Genomic DNA, 21,396 nt, shown 5'->3' with positions numbered 1-21,396 from the left:
AAACTAAATCGTATACACCCTGAGTAAAACCACTATAGCCTATAAAAATTATAATGTATCGTTTGTGTTATATTATAGGGCTAATGAATTATTAAATATGCAAATGTATTAGTGCTCTATATTTAATGGAGCTCAACATATCTGCTCAAACTTTAAAACTCTGAATATATTATTTTCAAGATGTTAATCCACTTGTTCCCACATGTTTTTAATGTAACTAATTTAAATGTAATGTTCAGTATTATTATTATTAATAGAACTAGTTGGTAATGAACATTTTAAAGTCAGCAAAGCTGCTAAAATTATGCAAAGTAAAACTTGTGGTTGTTTGCATTTTAAGTGGTTTAAATGTGCCTCTGAACTTGAATACTCATTCTAGAATGCATTTAGGAGTTTATTTTTTATCAGTAAGTCAGGATTGTCGACCTGAGTAAATTATGATGAGCACAAAAAAAAAAAGGAATAAAAATAAACAAAACTTCAACACACTGAACCACTACAGCCTCCATTGTAGTATTGCTAGTTACAACAGTACAGTTAACTGTTAACCATTAACAGGCTGATGAACAACAAGCTTTGAATCTTTAGATAAATCCAGACTCTCAGCTGTAAGGGTAAATACAGGAAAGCCTAGCTGTGCATAGACATAAAAAAAGCATAAATAAACTGTGTAAATGTGATGACTCGACCACAAAATATGCCTTGATGGAATCCAGTGAGAGCAGACCACAGTGAATACTGCGCTTGAAGATTTGATCAATAGATTGAAGCACTGAACCATGTCAGCTCAACTGACATCTCACAAAAATTAATCCAGAGCAGGAACAGTAAAATTTAAAATGTTTTAGGTTTCAAGAGTTCACACTTTGCTCACGATTTATACATAGCTTGTTTGGCGTGCTGTCCCGGGAGAAAGCCCTGAGCTCATGGTATCCTCGAGCCCAGGGCTCCCTCCTTTCAAAGGGCGAGGGGAGACTGAGCTCAGGTCGATCTGAAACTCTCCCGCTGCTGAGGCCAAGGTGAACTTCCTGAGAGTAAGACATTAGAAAAAAGATTTAGGCTTATTTTATCTATAATATTGAGCACATTTGGATGGTGGGAGGATACCAGGGAACCCGGGGGAAACCCGCACGGAGAACATGCAAACTCCGCACAGGAACACCAGATGGCCCAGTGAAGACCCAACGCCATTGGCATTCTTGATGCGAGGCAAACGTGCTAGTCACTGGGCCACCGTGCCGCCCATTCTGGATAAAAGGTGGAAGAAGTGTAGGAGGGGGGTTTCTTCCAGACGAAGATAGTTGTAGAGAGGAAATGAGGATATATATAGTGACTTGGGATCCTTTGATTGGAGGATCATGATTAGCTAATGTGGACCAGCTGGGTCAATCATGAGCACATGCTCCTCTCGAAATTAGTTTAAAACTTAAACTTTACAAAGTTGTTAATTTGAGATGGGGTTTTTTTGGTGTCGTTTTTATTTTTTGGGGGTCCCCAAAAGAATTCGCCCTACACAAACGGGCCCTCGGCTGAAAAAGTTTGAAAACCTACTGCCCTATTGTATTGTACTGTAAATGGTCAGTAGAAATGAAGCATGCGGTTTGCACATATGAAGTTTTTCTTGTTAAAGATGCTTTGTTTTGATCTTGTCATCTCTCACCATCAGATTATGACCCGTGCACTAACTACAAAACCATCAACGACTACTGGAGAAATGTAATTGGTTATGGGCATACAAATGGTCTCAATGCTGATTATGATGACACTCATGGTAACTGGGATGGCTGGTATCGACTCTACCTTAATGGGTTGAGCGCTCAGATGCCTGAATGGTGCGTGTCTAACATGGCATGTGGAGGTTTTAGTTCTCTCTGGCTTGGTGGATCTCATCCTCAGGTAGCAGATGGAGTTGTTACTCGTGACATTTACGGCTCCCACTTTGAGCAGTGCAGTTACTATAGATCTGACCCAATCCAAGTCAAAGCATGTCCTGGTAAATATTACGTCTACAAATTTACCAAACCTCGACTTTCAATCCCAGCTCCCGTATATTGTGCAGGTACATCCTTTTTTATCTTATACTGTATCTGACAGGCATATTGGGAATTATTGTCGGTTTTCATATCATTGTCTTGAAGCCATTCCACTGTGGTATATCATGCTCTGTTTCTTCTTTTCAATAGTCCGTTTCACCCCTCCAAGTGTCGACCCCTGCAACAACTATAACAGTCTGAATGACACTTGGAGAGCAACAAATGTTTCCCATGACTGGAACATTAGAAATTGTGATAATTTCCAGGGCTGGTACAGACTGTTTTATAATGGTCAGAGTGCTCAGATGTCAGAATCCTGCGTTAATCAGTGTGGCACTCTTTTCCCAATGTGGCTCAACGGCTCTCATCCGCAGCTGGAAGATGGAGTGGTCATGCGACACACATGTGCATCCTATTTAAATGACTGCTGCTATTTTAAATCTATTCCTATTCAAGTCAAGGCTTGTCCAGGAAATTACTATGTTTATGAGTTTGCCAATCAAATATTTTGTGGAGCGTACTGTGTAGGTGGGTGTTTACTTATATGTATTCGTCATTTACATTACTGTCTTTCTCATTGATATACATAAAATTTCTCCAATGTCAGATATCACAAGACTTGGTGCAGCCTATTTAACAACGGCAACAACACCAAGAACATCAACCACAGCAATAACAACGTCAACAACACCAAGAACATCAACCACAGCAATAACAACGTCAACAACACCAAGAACATCAACCACAGCAATAACAACGGCAACAACACCAAGAACATCAACAGCCATTACTCGCCCAAACACTACTGGTATTGTTTTGGTTCTTAAAGTTTTAATAGTATTTCTGGACCGGCACTTAATAACACAATTTCTCACTATGACACACAATCAACTCATATCAAAAGTAATTCATAATTCAGGCTTAGTTGCATTGAAGACGCTTACTTTTTCAGAAGGAGCACATGTTCGAAGTTGAAAAATTTAGGAGCACATTAAAGAATTTTAGGAGCGCAGTGAAAATGTATAAAATAAATAGCGTTTTACCTTAAATAATGTTTGAATACAATAGGCACACTAGTTTTTTTTACTGTAACTACAGCAGTCTCTTTAAATAGTGTTTAATAATTATTTATAATATAAGCTGTGGGCAGCACGGTGGCGCAGTGGGTAGCACAATCGTCTCACAGCAAGAAGGACGCTGGTTTGAGTCCTGGCAGGGTCAGTTGGCGTTTCTGTGTAGAGTTTGCAAGTTCTCCCCGTCTTGGTGTGGGTTTCCTCTGGGTGCTCCTGTTACCCCCACAAGTCCAAACACATGCACTATAGGAGAATTGGGTAGGCTAAATTGTCTGTAGTGTATGAGTGTGTGTGTGTGAATGAGTGTGTTAGATGTTTCCAAGTCATGGGTTGTGGCTGGAAGGGCATCTGCAGCGTAAAACATGCTGGATAAGTCGGTGGTTCATTCTGCTGTGGTGACCCTTAATTATAAAGGGAGTAAGCCAAAAAGAAAATGAACGAATGAATGAATTTAAGCTGTGTGGAGTTTAGCTAGCAGTCCACAGCAGGACTGGGATCAAATTGCTCTAATAAAGGCCTCTCTAAACTGATCAGAATCAAGTCTTCAGTTGTGGACATGTATAGGCAGCTTCTTGTTCAATTTTTGATCTGGTTTTGATCTGAAAAAGAATTTTTCACACTGGACAGCAGAAATAGGGCGTTATTATTAAGTTAATGTTAAGTTAATAAAATGTGCAGTAGTTTAATCTGTGTTTGTATCATAAGGTTGTGGCTGTATTAATGGCCCCAAAAAAAACATTGTTCATTTTCTTATATATATATATATGCATTAGTTTGAAACACAGCTTTTCTCCACAGCACATAAAAAATGTGACTTTTAAGAATAATTTTATGAAAATTAATGTATTTGCATAACATATTCTACCGATTCCACCCTACTTCCCACATGGGAACAGTAAGACAATTTAAAGAAAGACACAACTGCAAACTCATGTGCAAAGCTGACACTGTTTATCAGAGCACTTTATCTTTCTGTGGAACGGCTGGTACAGGCTGCTCTTGAGAGGTCAAAATGCTCAGATGCCAGAATCCTGTGTTAATCAGAACATGTGTGGCACCGAAGAGCCATTTTGGCTTAATAGCTCTCATCCACATCCGGAAGATGGAGTGGTCACTCGTCAGGTCTGTGTTTCTTCATCGGAAGGCTGCTGTCGTTACACCTCACATCCTATTCAAGTCAAAGCCTGTCCAGGAAATTACTATGTTTATGAGTTTGTCAGGCCAATGTTTTGTGGAGTTTATTGCGCAAGTGAGTATTTACTTCAGCATGATTCAGTCAGTTATCTCTCTGTTTACTTTACTAATACTGATACTTGTTATTAATGACAGATGTTACAGTCTCTTCAACCACAACTACAACATCAAGAACACCAACCACAGCAACAACATCAAGAACACCAACCACAGCAACAAGTACACAAACCACAGCAACAACATCAGGTACACCAACCACAGCAACAACAATAAGTACACAAGCCATACCAACAACAGCAACTACAGCAACAACATCAAGAACACCATCCATAGCAACAACAGGACCCAGAGCAACATCATTAAGAACACAAACGACACTACCAAGTTCTACTGCTATAACAAACACACCAATAACAACAACCATCAATCCCCTAATAGCCTAATTGTCTTGCTTTAAATATATGAACATATTTTTGAATGTGTTTTTAATTTAGATTATCTGTTTACTTCTTGACCCTCCATTAACCATGCAAAAAGTCAACTCTTATCAAGTAGTATTTTCTGTCAAGATCATCATCAGATGCTGAAACGTAGCCAGTGCCCCAAACAGCCTGAACGGAAGTGTCACAAAGTGATGCCATCCAATTGAAAGGCTTTTTTTTTTAGCCTTATGACCATGCCCGATTGGTATGACCATGCCCGGTTGGTATGACCATGCCTGTTTTGGTCTCGATATGGTGCTAAATTAGTTAGTACGACCGGGTAGGGTGAGAACACGTCAGAATACTCATGTTGAAGGTATCCTCGTTGGTAACAAGCGTAGCCTTGGTAACAAACGTAGCCAGTGTCACCTCCTCCAGCTCCCTCCACAGCTTCAGCAGATTAATGTGGTATATTTGATGTGAACCAGCCCTGTCCGAACGCGCTAATCAAGATCTCTGACTTGTTGTGTGACCACAAACAGCCCTTGCCACTTGGCGAGTAATTTAGAGCTGGAAGTGAGTAGCAGTAAAAGGACTTTATCTCCTTGTGAAAATTGTAGTAGTTTAGTGCCCCTGTCATAACAGCGGCATTGGTCATCCTGGGTCTTAAGCAAATGCTTCATATAAAGCCGCCCAAGTGTGTGGAGTTTTTCTCTAAGGGCCAGAAAATATTGATTTCATTTTTACTCTTTGAAGGCTCGTCCTCCCTAGCCTCTCTGATGACATTCAAAAGCCCTCAGGGCTGCCTGCCGTAGACACTGGTGCCATTCGATTTAATGCCCAACAATCTGTAAAGTTTGTGCAATGTGCATGCATAACATGAACGCGGTGCATTGGTCAGTGAGGATCTCTTTGGGGATCCCCACTTGGGTGATTATAGGGAACAGAGCTTCCACCACACTCTTTTTCGAGATGTTATGGAGCACTACTGCTTCCGGGTACCAGGTTGGATAATCAACCAGGACTAATGCAAAACAGTGCCCGCATGCGGATCGCTCTAATGGCTGGCTTTTGGGGTGGCCGGTGAGTTCACCAGTTGACATTCACGGCATGCAGTGCACCATCTGCTGACATCCCTGTGAATGCCTGGCCAAAAGAATCAGGTCAGTAAGAATCTCTTAGGTGAACCCCACTCGGGGGATTATAGGAAACAGAGCTTCCGCAACACTCTTTGCCATGATGTTATGGAGCACTACCGCTTCCGGGTACCGGGTTGCATAATTATCCAGGACTAATGCAAACCAGTGCCCGCGTGCGAAATGCCTCAATAGTAACTTTTGGGGTGGCCGAAGAGTTCACCAGTTGACATTCACAGCATGCAGCGCAGCATCTGCTGACATCGCCGTGAATGTCCGGCCAAAAGAATCAGGTCATAAGGTGATTTAGAGTGGCCGCCTGACCTAAATGTCCAGTCATAGGATTAGAATGAGCCACCTGGAAAAGCATTTCCAAACGAGTCTTTGGTATTAATAATTGGGTTGTATCTTCCTTTGTTTGTGTGTCTTGGGTTACTTGATACACCCTGTCACTGATAATTGCAAAATATGGTTAGAAGAGAGGCCAATCAGGCTGGAGGTTTTGCCCATCAATGACATGCACTTTTTCAAGTGCATGTCTTAGTGTGTCATCACGCGACTGCTCCAGAGGAAAGTCTTTGCACCAGAAAATTCCCGGCCCTCCCCGAGTCAGTGCGTGACGGCATCACTTGGAATTTCCCCACCTGAGCGACCCGCTCCCTATCCAGGGATTTCTTTTTCCAAGAATCGCCTATCCACCTGAATTGGATATCTACAGCCATTAGCAGGTAGTGAATTACATCACCGTGCACACACCTCACCCTTATCGTGCGGCTCGTATCCAATGTTGGGTATTTGAAGCAGGCCTTGGTGTATAGAGGTCTGGTTACACACAGAATCCACGCTTGGTATATACCTCCTTTTATACTGACAGGTATGCAATATAGCCGTCACAACCTACCTAGAAAACGTTCCAGCCATCATGAAGCAGCCATCTGCGGCAGGCGGCACAGAGCTACTGAGCGAACACAAAGGGCTGACCACTTTCCACCAGTTCTAGTGACTAAAACCGCTGATGCTGCTCCTCTGAGTTGCAGCCGGTCCGCTGGAGAATGGCTCACTTAAGATGAGTGTACTCCAGGAGATTCTGGGCTTGTAGCTGCTGTGCGGCGATCTGGGCTTAGTAGATAGAGTGGACATTCTGACAGCAAAGTTTCTTCTTCCCGGGTTTCGGCACCACTGTAATATAGTTCGTTGTTGTCGTGGGAAGAAAAAGACAGGGTCGGCGATTCAAGTAAGTAAATGTCTTTATTTTTAATAATGGCACAAAACATGCAGCGGGGTGTGTGTGCTTGCTCTCTCCTTTCCTGGCTGCTCCCTCTCCTCTCCTTAAGAAGGGTGTCTCTCCAGCCCAATCACTAGAAAAAACAGGTGGTATTTATTATCTTTGATTGATCCACTGACTAGCCGCCGGGCTCCGAGCATACTCCCACCCCCATTGGGTGTTCATGCTCACCTCCCCACAGTGAGTAAACTAGAACAAGTAATGTGGTGCAACACATTTGGTGTGAACGCAGCATTAACATCCTAGCATGGACAAGAACAGGGAGCATCGCAATAACTCCCAAAACATACAATTTATCAGCATCACCCAATATAATAATGTTGACGACACTAGAGAAACAAGGAATTACCAATACCTGGGGACGCTTAAATACAGATATAACTCAGACTACAATACTGCAGGAAACAAGATTGACTAGAGCACAATATTTTTGTAATAGCAGAAAGAGGTAAATGAGAGTGACAGAGTTCTCTTCTGTTACAGGCAGTGCAGAAGAGTAGCATGCCACCTTGAATGCATTTGCCTAAATTCATTCATTCATTTTCCCTCGGTTTAGTTTCATTATTCATCAGGGGTCGCCACAGCAGAATGAACACATACACCATGGCCAATTTAGTTCATCAATTCACCTGTACCGCATGTGTTTGTACTCTGGGGGAAACCGGAGCACCCGGTTGCCAACATGGGGAGAACATGCAAACTCCACACAGAAATGCCAACGAGCCCAGCTTGGACTCGAACAAGCGACCTTCTTGCTGTGAGGCAACAGTGCTAACCACTGAGCCACCATGTAGCCCTTGCCTGAATATAATTAAGGGGAAAAAAGGAGCTTAAAACTATATATGCATGAGCATAGTCAATTATTCATTTCCCACTCATGCACAGCCATTCAGAAAGCACTGTCCTTGGTTAAAGTAAAAGTATCTGAAGTCACTTAGTAGTAACAAGTTGTGTAGATCTAATGGTTAGTTTTAGCCATGTTTGTAAGCAAGGTAATGTTTGTAATTTTATTTCCCACCTTAGGTGCTATGGATCCCTGTTCTGAAATCAGTTGCTCTGAGGATGAACACTGTGGGGAAAAACATGGCGTTTATGGCTGTTTATGTGACACACATCATAACGAATCACATTCTGACTCTTTTGGTTAGTTTCATTTAAAAACTTGCCTTTTAATAGCATTTCAAACAATTCTGATAGGAATAATCTTTTGTTTGTTTTCTTTCAGATTTCTCAGAAAGCTGTGAAAGCAGCTCCGGCTTCATGTCTGTGTCTCGCTGTCAGCTCTTTGAGGCTGGTTTTCCAGCTGATACCCTACATCTGAATGATCCCAGCTGCAGAGGAACCGTCCGCAACGGCAGAGTGGAGTTTCAGTTTGATAACGATGAACACATCTGTGGGACAAAAGTTGTGGTAAGATTCATTAAGTCTAAATTATTCAAGTATACCATCCAAACATTTGTAGTGCCTGAGCTGAAGATCAATATCTGACAAAAAAATTAAGTAACACTTAAATATCCAAATGCCTATGAGAGGCACCAAAGCCTAAAGCATGATACACCCAGAACAAACCCATAATTCATTTAGAGAAAAAGGACGACACTTTTAGACCATGTGCCGGGTTCACTGACAGTTTTTCCCATCCTTAAAATAGCTAAATTTATTTCGGATACACCCTCGCACCATGCGCTTTACACCATCAACTTAGATTGTTAAAATAGAGAGCCCTCTATGTGTAAATAACTCACTGTTCATGATGCTGCCACCATTCTCCATCCTTAATATCCTACTTACACTACTTTACTTGACTTTTATGATTATGTAGTAACAAATATGACTTTCATATCTTGACTTTAGCTTTTTTTTTGTCCACAGGCCAATGGCACACACTTCATCTATGATAACTGTATTCTGGGGACACCGAGGTTAGAAGGCTTCATCAGCAGAGAGAAAGCTCTGAAGCTTTCTTTCAGCTGTGCTTACCCGCAAGCACAAACTCTTTCCATGAATGTGGAAATCAACCCACTGGAGAGGTACGAGCCAGTTAAACTATCATAAACATACCAATAATAGCTAGAGCAGAGGTAAAAACATTTAGCCAGTGATGCTAAATAGATTTGAATTTATACTGTACCCACAAAGCAGAGTAACTCTAATACAGCTAGGCGTAAAGCCTGGTAAGTTCCTGGATGGTAGACCTCCTGGGAAAGCTAGATTGCTGTTTAGGGGCTTTTAGTCAGGTCAGTCATTTATAAGGGATTTATAAAGCATAGTCTTCACTTTAGATTAGGTCACAAAACCTGATGAAGTTGTATTAATAATAAGCATTTATTAGCATGCAGAGTAACTATTAACACATAAGGTATATAAATGTTGATTTGAAAAGTTTATTAATCATGTGCTTACTCGATCTGAATGATCTGAAGAAACACCAGCAACTCTTAAATAACTGCTTTGTAAATAATGCAATAATGTACTTACTTACTCCTGGGGCCATTTATATCGAAGTTGATATTTGGCCGCACCATGTTGGTGTTTCGTAACATCTAGTTTTTATGAGGTGAATTTTAAGCCCAATGCTCAACATTCTACCTGGAGGACCAGGGCATACACACACACACACACACACACACACACACACACACACACACACACACACACACACACACTACAGACAATTTAGCTTACCCAATTCCCCATATAGCGCATGTGTTTGGACCTCGGGGGAAAGCAGAGCACCCGGAGGAAACCCAAGCCAACACGGGGAGAACATGCAAAGTCCGCACAGAAATGCCAACTGGCCCAGTTGGGACTTGAACCAGTGACTTTCTTGCTGTGATGAGACAGTGTTAACCACTGAGCCACCGTGCCGCCTAATGCAATAATTTAGTAGTGAAAATAAGCACATTATGTTATTATACAGTCAAGAATGCAGCATTTATAACTGTAGTTATAAACCATTTACTAATGCATATTAATGTAGAGGTAATGATTTACACATGATTAATTAACTATTTGCTAATGCTTAATAAATGATTCATAATGTGCCGTTATTACACATTTTTACCCATATTTCTAGTTGGGAGTACTATCTGCATGTTTGCCCTCTCTCACTATTTCAGCTGGCGCTGGCATGCTCCATATAAACGGCTGACTAATTCATTAATTGATCATTTTACAGCATTGTGCACAAGAGTCTTCCAGCGGGTGAAGGGAGATACCGTGTTCGGATGATCCCTTATCAGGATGATGAGTTCACACAGCCCTCCAATGGAAGTGTGGAGGCAGAGCTGGACCAGGAGATGCATGTGGAGATTCGTGCGGAGGGGGTCGACAGCCGCCAGTTTGCCCTGGTGATGGACACGTGTTGGGCTACACCTGTGAATGATCCCGACTACAGTCTCCGCTGGGATCTCATCATTCATGAGTAAACAAAAACAACATTTTAAGTGTATTTCAGCGCTGAATTTTCAGTATTTCAGTACTGAAGCACAGGATTCCTTTTAGTTTGATTCGTATGAGGAATACAGATATGTGCTGTTTAACTGGAGATGACTATATAGGATGTATTTTAAGATACCATCTGGGGGAATACTTAACAATAACAGTCCATGAATAATGATGTATTAATATGTACTAAACATGACTTTATTATGAATTATTGATGAGTTAAGGTACATGCTAGTGTAACGGATCTGCTTTCCACGTAATAACACCGAGACGACACCAAGAGCTGCTTTCCTTGATTTTATTTAGTCCTGCAGAAGACAATTAAACACAAACATGTTGTCCTCTGGCTGTAGTGCACATCTGACCCCCTCATCAATACACAGCAGCATTGTGTGGTCAGATTAATTATTTTCTCAATAATATATGTAATGACATTTGATAAATTTTACAATTTATACACAATTACACACATAATCTCTTATAATTTGACACAGTTACAACAAAATGAACCTTTTTCTTTATCATTAGAAACCAAACTTTACATACAAAAATCATAGACTGTAAAATATAAGGATGTAGCATCCGTGACGTCACCCATAGGTTTCTGAAGAGCGCAAAAGAAGCTACAAGTAGGCGTGGCCAACCGTCGCCATTTTGTTCGCGCGTCATCGCACCCACGGCGGGATACCAAACAAGGGCAAAGAGGCGGAGAGTGGGCGGAGCTACAGACACCTGCTGGCACTTTGCTTAGACCTGGCAGACAGACTTTACTATGGGAGAAACGCTTGATACTTCATTACCTGCGACTCGTTTGTGTTCTGACCACATGTGCTTGGCTGTACACTATATCAGTAAAGTGTTTAGACTTTCAAAAACACTGTAGTAATACATTGAGCCACTAAACATTGCTCTTATGACGTTTTTCTACAGGAGGAAAACGCAAAATACTTCCAAACACTTCAAATATAGTCTGTGTGTGTTAGTAAATGCAAGACTATTGATGAACTCCAGCATAACACAGTATGATAACGCTTCAGATGACTGTTCTAGAGCATACAGCTAATCAATCTGTCACATTCTGGAGTGCTTTACAGGTCTAAAGAACATTATAAATGATAAATGATCTTAAATAAAACAAATACATTTATAGAGATGGTGTATAAGTATATAACTTTACTCACATGGGAAACGGAGGCCACATGAATGGTTTGTGAGCACAATTAAATGCACACAGCATCCCAAATCATCTGATAATTGTAAGAAATAAGTCCAAAAGGCAGCTGACTGTGTAAAGCCACATAAAACAAAAGAAAAATACGATGAATATGCCGAGATCAGTGGCTAATCTGCCGGATTCAGCTGAGGTGACGAGACAGCGACCAGCGAGACCTAGTTGTCACTCAAGTGGCCACGCCCTTAATTATGCAAACTTAATATAACCTAATATAAAGGAAATGGATGAGTTATAAAAAAATTCACCCCCCTCACAGTTGTCATGGAGGGTAATAATAGCTATATGAACCAAAATCGTTCTTTGTACCAGGCTGTAAACACCTTTTTTTCTGCTGTAAAGTTGGCCATTCTAACAGAGGGCTCAATTGCAACTTGCTCTATTATGGAGCCAGGACTAGCGGAATTTTGATGAATTGCAGTTTCAGTTACTTCCGTATTGGCTTCCCGAGGGAGAGCGGGAGGTTGCCGCTTGACAAAAATGTATGTGTAAAAAAATAACGTACAACAGAGCCACCATGTGGACAGCTAAAAATGTGCGTTTAGTTAAACAAAATGCAAACAAAAAGGACTGTAAAACGTACCTGCAGAAGACAATTAAACACAAATATGTTGTCTTCTGGCTGTAGTGCACATCCGACCCCTATAGTCACAAAATAACAGAGTTTTCGCACTGAGAAATAGAGTACAATGAAGACAAAATGGCGATTTGTCAATGTTAATCATTAGAAAACTGCCACAAACTTAATTCAGAGATAAAAGCAAACAAAAATAACATAATAATGTAATATAGTTTCCATGAAATGACAACCACTTGCTTTAGAGCGCTGAAATACACTCAGGAGCAAAGCTCTGCACAACCTACCCTCATCAATACACAGCAGCATTGTGAGGGGGGAGGAGAAAAGACGAACTATGGCAACACAAGAGGTACAAAAAGGGGCGATGTGCAGGTTTATCGTTGCCATTGAAAATAAATAAAAACGATTGCAAAATGTGTTTTCAAAATGATCAAATTCACAAATATGAAATAAAACCTTTAAATAAATAAAAAGCACAATATAATTTGAAAATGTTATAATTTTAACAGAGTGCAATAGTAACTCTGTTACACTAATCATGAACTATCTTTAACTACAACATGAGTCACGCGAGTTTATGTGTGAAGAATACTTAGTACATGTTTGTTAATGAATGTATTAACACTTTAAAGCTAATGTGTTAGCATAATTAACAAACATGTACTAAAAGGTAATTAAGGTAGCCATTATTCACACACAAATTGTGTTGTAGTTATGCCTTAACTCATTATTCCTACATATTAACGTTTAATTTACACAGTAGTACATCATTATTCCTGTAGTGTTATTGTAAAGTATTACCAAATCTGGCTTGCTGATTATCATCATTGATTTCCTCAGATGTCCCAATCCGGCTGATGAAACAGTGGATCTGCTGCAGAACGGCGTCTCAATATCCAGCCGTTTCTCCTTCAGGATGTTCGTCTTCAATGCAAACTCCAGCAGGCTTTACCTGCACTGTGCTGTTCACCTGTGCCTTCTGTCCAGCGACCACTGCGCACCGGTGAGGACACACACTGATAATGCAGGAATGGAGATGGAAAGTGTTTGATTTTTGGCAGGCAAATATCCTTAAATGGATAGTTCACTCAAACATTATTACTATTTTCTCCCTCTTAGCTTATTCAAAACATCCTGGAGTTGTTTTTCTTCTTCTGCTGAACATAATAGGTTCCCTATTATGCAGGGGCGTAAATTTAGGGTGGACGGTGGTGATGCGTCCCCACCAATATCCACCGACCAAAGAAATGTCCTCACCAATAATTTAATCCACTTTAAAAAAATAATAATAATAAAATAATAATAAAATCACGCTGTCAATATTAACTTAGACACTCAAGCTAAATCACGTTCTCTCCTTAAGCCCTCCCGCCCCTAAAACGCATATGGACATTTTGATTGGCTGTGCCTTTCCCTCCTATCATGTGAGAGGCTGTGGCTGTCTTCAGATACAAGCAGCGCCAAATGCAGTGGATTATTTTCTCCCGTGCAAGAATAAGCCGTGTTGGGTGACACACAAGCGAGGATGGCGGCGACAGAAAAAAAAAAAGGTGGACATAATGTTACCCCTAGTTCGTTAGAAAGAAAATAAAGAAAAAGGACCTCCACTTAAGTAACCTTTATTAATTACACAAAAACACTTTGGTAGCAGGTGAGCAGATTAATCAAACGTGCAATATTTTCAAGCTAATTTGGGGCATACCCCAGTCTTAGATAATGTGCAAATATGCAATACTCCATTGTCTTTACAATAGTAATTCAAAACAGTGACATAAACCACTCCTGAAACAGAGCCAGAAAAGACACCCTTATTACACTACTATCAATATCAAAGCATAAAACATTTAAAATACAACATCCATCACAAACCTTTTAAACCTCAAAGACAGCCCTTACAATACACGTACAAAATACAAATACAAATAAACAGCATGTAGCAAACATGTATCGCAATCATTGATCACATACCTGGACACCCAGCTGTTACCCAGCATTAGCAACACCCAGCAACACCTGCTGCAGATATCTCTGACTGCACATCTTATATTAATACACATGATTACAGGCATTACCCCACTTAAAACATCACATAACATGATTCTTCAAGCTTAGCTGTACCTCAAAAACCATTGACGCTGCCCAACCTTCCATAGCTGGTCCACATTATCTGATCGGCGTTGTCTGCCTGGCGTGCACGCCACACTTCCTCCTCACAACTGCCGCTCCATTCATAACAGCAGCGTATGACTGGAATTTACTGTATTTCACGTAGCCTGCCCCATTACCAAAATACTCTACAGTTTACAACAATTACAATAAGGTGCTTTTGTTCAACGACAGTGTGTCATAATGAAAGTTCACTACTGAATGAGTTTATCATAACACCGTTAATGCTCGTGTTTTCTCCTGCTTTGATGCACAGTCAGTTGTTATAGCAGACTGATATAGGCTAGTCTTTGAATAATATGCGCTGAAAACTAATTGCAGAATAAACAGCTAAAGTATGTAATCCCGCCAGTTCTCAAATCTCTCAGAGTAGCATGTCCAATTTCAGTTGAAACTATTTATCTGAAAAAATACAGCCTGTGTATAGGCATAATACTGATATATGAGACATGCTATGGCTAAAATAAGTCTTTATTAAACACTCTTTATCAGTTAATAAACATGTTTTAACCAAGCGGCAACCTCCCGCTCTCTCTCGGGAAGCCAATACGAAAGTAACTGAAACTGCAATTCATCAAAATTCCGCTAGTCCTGGCTCCATAATAGAGCAAATTGCAATTGAGCCCACTGTTAGCATGGCCAACTTTACAGCAGAAAAAAAGGTGTTTACAGCCTGGTACAAAGAACGATTTTGGTTCATATAGCTATTATTACCCTCCATAACAACTGTGAGGGGGGTGAATTATTTTATAACTCATCCATTTCCTTTATATTAGGTTATATTAAGTTTGCATAATTAAGGGCGTGGCCACTTGAGTGACAGCTAGGTCTCGCTGGTCACCGTCACTTCCCCTCGGCTGAATGCGGCAGATTAGCCACTGATCTCGGCATATTCATTGTATTTTTGTGTTGTTTTATGTGGCTTTACACAGTCAGCTGCCTTTTGGACTTATTTCTTACAATTATCAGATGATGTGGGAGGCTGTGTGCGCTTAATTGTGCTCACAAACCATTCACGTGGCCTCGTTTCCCATGTGAGTAAAGTTATATACTTATACACCATCTCTATAAATGTGTGTGTTTTATTTAAGATCATTTCTCATTAATATTTTTCTTTAGACTCGTAAAGCACTTCAGAATGTGACAGATTGATTAGCTGTAGGCTCTAGAACAGTCATCTGAAGCGTTATCATACAGTGTTATGCTGGAGTTCATCAATAGTCTTGCATTTACTAACACACACTATATTTGAAGTGTTTGGACGTATTTTGCGTTTTCCTCCTGTAGAAAAACGTCATAAGAGCAATGTTTAGTGGCTCAATGTATTACTACAGTGTTTTTAAAAGTCTAAACACTTTATTGATATAGTGTACAGCCAAGCACATGTGGTCAGAACACAAACGAGTCGCAGGTAATGAAGTATTAAGCGTTTCTCCCAAAGTAAAGTCTGTCTGCCAGGTCTAAGCAAAGTGCCAGCAGGTGTCTGTAGCTCCGCCCACTCTCCGCCTCTTTGCCCTTGTTTGGTATCCCGCCGTGGGTGCGATGACGCGCGAACAAAATGGCGACGGTTGGCCGCTCCTACTTGTAGCTTCTTTTGCAGTGTTCAGAAACCTATGGGTGACGTCACGGGTGCTCCGTCCATATATTTTACAGTCTATGCTTTTAACATTACACTCAGGCCTGTAGCCAGCTTATTGAAAGGGTGTTTTTTCTGAAAAACTCAACCTTGTTGCAGTTATTTGCCGGATTTCTATTTAATTATGCATAATATTGCATTTTACTGACATTTTAAGAACTAATGTTTGCTGGGTTATCTTGTCAGATGGTTAGCATAACCACATTTTTTTGATGTACCAAAAATATTTTCAACCATTCTGTCAAATTGCTCACTATACTATTTTACTATTTTTACTGTTTATTCACAATAATGCATAAAGTTATTTTACAGTTATATAAATGAAAATGGAAAAATATGAAAAAATACTTATTTTTAAAATACAAACTTATATTTATTTTATTAATCATTACATTATTATTTTTTTTAAGAAATCTGTTAAAAGCTTGTTTAAATTAAACACTGAAATGAAAATGAAAACTGGCCAGAACATTCAACTTTCCTCGGTCAGAATTTGGCCATTTTAATAATATGAAAAATGTAAAAATAATAATAATAATAATTGTAGGACTTAAATGGTCCATTGCATGTTCAAAAATTGACGGAGATCTGAGTTAAAAATTAAGAAGTTTTATTTTGAATGCAAAAAGTTAGAGAGTACCAGTTCTGCGCAGGAGAGATGTAATTTAAATTCAGCTCCTGCCTTATTGGGGCTCATCTTCATGTTTTTATACTGTCTTTCACACACTATCTAATCCCAACCCTATTGACTTATGTGTCATCTTGGCAGTTGGACCATTCAGCAACCAGATGTTCCTCTCTCTGGTATCTTTCTGGTATCTTCTCTTGAATGTTGGCCTTGACAGTTGACTAGGCAAATGTTTCAGAGCACGAACACACAGTTCATACATTTCAGAGCTCTCTGCACTTTACATACACCCATGCTCGATAACAGGCAGGTTGCTGAGAGCAGCCCATCAACTCTTCTCTATGCTGTGCACATATGGCCGTTAACTCCTCAGAAAAAGAAACCCTTTATGTCTGTATTTATTAGTAAATGTTAACAAAGCCTAACAATAAAAAATGCTATCCTTCATACTCCAACTTATGGTGTTTCAAACCACCCGAAGCCCCCTTGGCTACAGGCTTAAAACTTAAACTGTATGAAGAGTGGATTATTAATATATTTTGATAGTAGTTAAATAAATAATAGCATATAAGTGTTGTTTGATTCCCCCGTCCCCACCAATGTCAAGAGCAAACCTACACCCTTGCTATTGAGTCTCTTTAATGTCTTCTAATCAATGTCAGGAGTTTTAATGTCAGAGATGCTACAACACTTGCTTTCGCTGCCCTCTTCTGGAGACTCTCTATTCAGAATTAGACTTCAGACCTAAAGTTGACCTATTATGCCTATTTTAATAAGATGTAAAATAAGTTTCTGATGTCCCTAGAGCGAGTGTGTGAAGTTTCAGCTCAAAACACCACACAGATAATGTTCTCTAACTCTCTGAACCTGACCCTTTTGGGCTTTGATCCTAATTGTGCCATTTTGGTGACTGTGCCTTTACATTTAAATGAGGTTGTGCTCTTTTCAGAAGAATAAAAAGTAAAAATCATAACAATACATAATAATTAACAGCAACAATCATCAAATTAACTCCATTATTCTATCATTTCACGATGGTTCATGCTTGTTCAGTGATGTTTAACAGGGGTTTACACTCACAGTGCTGGATCTCTTCTTCTTCTCCTGTAGAGCTGTAACTCTGAGCCGCACAGGAGAGAGCGCAGGTCTCTGGATCTTCACGACAGCACTTCCATATCCATGGGTCCTCTAATGCTGTCTGGAAGAAGAACAGGTCAAGATTTACATTCATTTCAATCATTAGTAAGGTGATATTTCTATCAGTGTTGTCAAAAGCACCAGCTACTATTCGGTACAACTTCCATTTCCAACATACAGTAACCAATCGATAGTGTTTAAGAACCTGCTCAACAGCGCACAAATATTAGCAGGAAATTTTTTAATTACAGTATTAAATAGAAATGACTGCCATACCATAAAATAACAACAGTGATACTATGTTGTAGTTCATTTATGGCATTATTTCCCCTGTTCACAGATCAGTGGGTGCCAGAAAAAGTGATGGAGTCTGAGGCGTCTGGTCTTTGTGCTTCACTGATGGCTCTGCTGGTTCCTCTCATCAGTGTCTTCATCATCTTTTAGAGAATTATGACTGTATAATCTTATATTAATGAATGTGGCATGGGAGCCAAACAGATTGTGGGTTTCTAAATGTGTGATTTTTTTATTGTATTATTGTCACAGCAGTTTTATTTTGGGTCATAAATATAATTATTATTTCATCAGTTATATACTATCATTAATCACATTTTACAAGTGAAAATAACAACTCATGTTTACTAGAGTCATGCGAAAAACAAAAAAGACTCACTCCTGTTCTGTAATCCCTCTTTAGTTTAATTAATCTTTAATAAACTAATATGTTTGTGTAGCAGTTGATGGAAGTGTTTCTGTAAAAGCCCGACTCACAGCATGTCGCTACAATAATATTGTGCATTGATGATCAAACTGCTTTACTACAGTATACACTGCATTTCGAATTATTCAAATTATATCTTTCACTGATTTTATAATTTACAATTACAATTAATAATTACAATTTTATTGAACAAACCTTCCGATAATAATAATAACAACATTCATTTAAAAACTAAACTTAACATGCACAAATCATTATGTTTGTAAAGACCTGAAAATGGAATTTTCAGACTTAAGAGGTCATATTTACTGGAATCAAAAGCTATTTTAAATCATAAACATCCTATAACAAGGGAAGTTACATGTTAAAAAAGTCCCCTTCTTTGATATCATCATTCTTACATCCATTGAACTTGTAAGTTTTTGGATAGTTTCTGGTTAAATTTCTTCGCAGGTTGACAGAATTGCCTCACAGAGCTGCTGTTTTGATTCTAACTGCCTTCACCCTCATATACAGTTAAAGTCAGTGTTATTTGCCCCCTTTGAATTTTTTTCTTTTTTAAATATTTCCCGAATGATCCAGAGCAGGGAAATTTTCACAGTATGTCTGATAATATTTTTTCTTCTGAGAAAGTCTTATTTGTTTTATTTTGGCTAAAAACAGTTATACATTTTTTAAAGCCCATTTTAAGGTCAATATTATTAGCCCCTTTAAGCTATTTTTTTCAGATAATCTACAGAACAAACCATCATTATACAATAACTTGCCTAATTGCCCTAACCTGCCTAGTTAACCTAATTACCCTAGTTAAGCCTTTAAATGTCACTTTAAGCTGTATAGAAGTGTCTTGAAGAATATCATGGTAAAGATCATATAAATCAGTTAATAGAAATGAGTTATTAAAACTGTCATGATTAGAAATGTGTTGAAGAAATCTGCTCTTAGTTAAACAGAAATTGGGGGAAAAATAAACAGGCGGTCTGATAATTCAGGGGGGCTAATAATTCTGACTTTAACTGTATATATATATTTTGCTTGAGGATGCTCCAAAGGTTGTCAATAGGGTTCAGGTCAGGGGAAGATGGTGGCCACACCATGAGATTCTCTCCTTTTATGCCCATAGCAGACAATGCCACAGATGTATTCTTTGCAGCATGAGATGGTGCTTGATGAAACAAAGTGGTCAGTCAGAAACTCAATATATTTTGATATATTGATTGATCATTTTCAAACTTTCAGCTAACCTAAAGGGGCTAACAGCTCTCTTCTCATGATTCCGGCCCAAAACATGACTCCTCCACCTGCTTGCTGAACGGCAGCCTTGTTGGGACAAGCTGCTGCTCTCCTAATCTGATGAAATTGTCATGCAGAACCTTTCCTCATTCTGCCTTTATCTGCAAAAGCCCGCCTGTGATCTAAATAAGCCACAAATCTCTTCACAGTACAATGATCACACTCACATTTTCCTGAAATATCTAATCTTTCATATCTTGTCCAAGGCATTTCAGTATTACATGTATTTCGGCAGCAGAAAGATCCCTTTTCTTTTCCACATTGCTTGTAGCCTGCTTAATAATGTGCAACGTCCTTATTAAGCTGCGGTCACACTTGACTTTTCTCCCCATAGAGTTCCATTCATACGCGACTCAGACCAGAAACGCAAGGTCATGCGTCAAGTTTCGCATGTTGTTATGGTGCAAAGTTCAAGCTTGGTGAACTCTGACCTGCGAAATCGCATCACTTGACTGCGTGAGACCAATTGAGGATCAAAACATGACCTCTCTGGACAGAAATTTAAAACATGGAGCAATCGCTCGCTTTTTTAATGTCTAATCCTCTTGTTTAATCGCGTCTCTTTTCGCAGCGCCGCACAACAGAATTTCGCACACACAAACCCGTTGTGAGCGCAGCTTTAGTTAGTTTTCCTTAAATTGGCCTCACCTGGTAATCTAATTATCACAGTTGTCTGAGATTGATTTCAGTGAGCCAAACAGCCCTGAAACACATTTACAATGCTTAAACCTAACTGGCATAGTAATTTGGAACACAGTGCAAAGTGTTTAATGAACATTAAAGCTGCGGTCACAGTAGAGTTTGAGCTTGCGAAATTCTGTCGTGTGGCGCTGCAAAAAGAGGCGCGATTAAACAAGATGATTAGCCATTAAGAAAAGTGAGCGCTTGCTCCATGTTTTACATCTCTGTCCAGAGAGGTCCTGTTTTGATCCTCGATTAGTCTCATGCAGTCATGTGATGCGATTTCGCAGGTCAGAGTTCACCAAGCTTGAACTTTGCACCGCAGCGAACTGTGACGCATGATTAAGAAAGCACAATTTATACAGAGTGGACAGTTTGTCTAGCTAGCAAACAAAAAATATGCAGATAGAAAACTAGAATGATGGTGGGACTCTGTCTTGGGGTGACTGGGCATGGGAACATGATGGTATCTGAAGTCTGCAAGACACAAGTGCACTAGAAAGGTGATATTTGTCCATATAGTCCTTAGTAGGCTTCTGCTGGTGTCAATTTTTGAGTCTGGCAGGACCCTACGCTCAGCTACTGAACACCACTTTATGGCACCATCCCAAAGAGGCACAAAATCTATAGCGAGGACATTCATCTTTAATATTCCATCCTGATATAATGTCTTGCCAAACACTACACACAAAACATCTGAAGAATCTGTTTCATCAATACTTAATCACTTATT

General features: G+C 39.7%; 1 protein-coding gene across 1 annotated transcript in view; it reads left to right on the top strand.

Moving 5' to 3' along the window:
• The window catches only part of LOC130216846 (uncharacterized), a 32,015-nt gene extending 13,204 nt beyond the window's left edge, over nt 1-18,811 (top strand). Inside the window, exons 6-17 of the mRNA XM_056448729.1 lie at nt 1,667-2,059; nt 2,184-2,422; nt 2,490-2,557; nt 2,641-2,826; nt 4,436-4,684; nt 8,132-8,286; nt 8,369-8,553; nt 9,016-9,173; nt 10,322-10,567; nt 13,242-13,404; nt 17,942-18,044; nt 18,309-18,811. Of these exons, the coding sequence (XP_056304704.1) occupies nt 1,667-2,059; nt 2,184-2,422; nt 2,490-2,557; nt 2,641-2,826; nt 4,436-4,684; nt 8,132-8,286; nt 8,369-8,553; nt 9,016-9,173; nt 10,322-10,567; nt 13,242-13,404; nt 17,942-18,044; nt 18,309-18,412 (2,249 nt within the window). The 3' untranslated portion in view covers nt 18,413-18,811. The remainder of the gene's footprint in view (nt 1-1,666; nt 2,060-2,183; nt 2,423-2,489; nt 2,558-2,640; nt 2,827-4,435; nt 4,685-8,131; nt 8,287-8,368; nt 8,554-9,015; nt 9,174-10,321; nt 10,568-13,241; nt 13,405-17,941; nt 18,045-18,308) is intronic.
• The last annotated feature ends 2,585 nt before the right edge of the window (nt 18,812-21,396 follow it).

Source organism: Danio aesculapii, chromosome 3 (assembly GCF_903798145.1).
Source record: "Danio aesculapii chromosome 3, fDanAes4.1, whole genome shotgun sequence".
In the NCBI taxonomy this organism is placed as follows: Eukaryota; Metazoa; Chordata; class Actinopteri; order Cypriniformes; family Danionidae; genus Danio; species Danio aesculapii.
The sequence above is the reverse complement of the archived record's forward strand: the minus strand, read 5'-3'. Positions and strand labels throughout refer to the sequence as shown.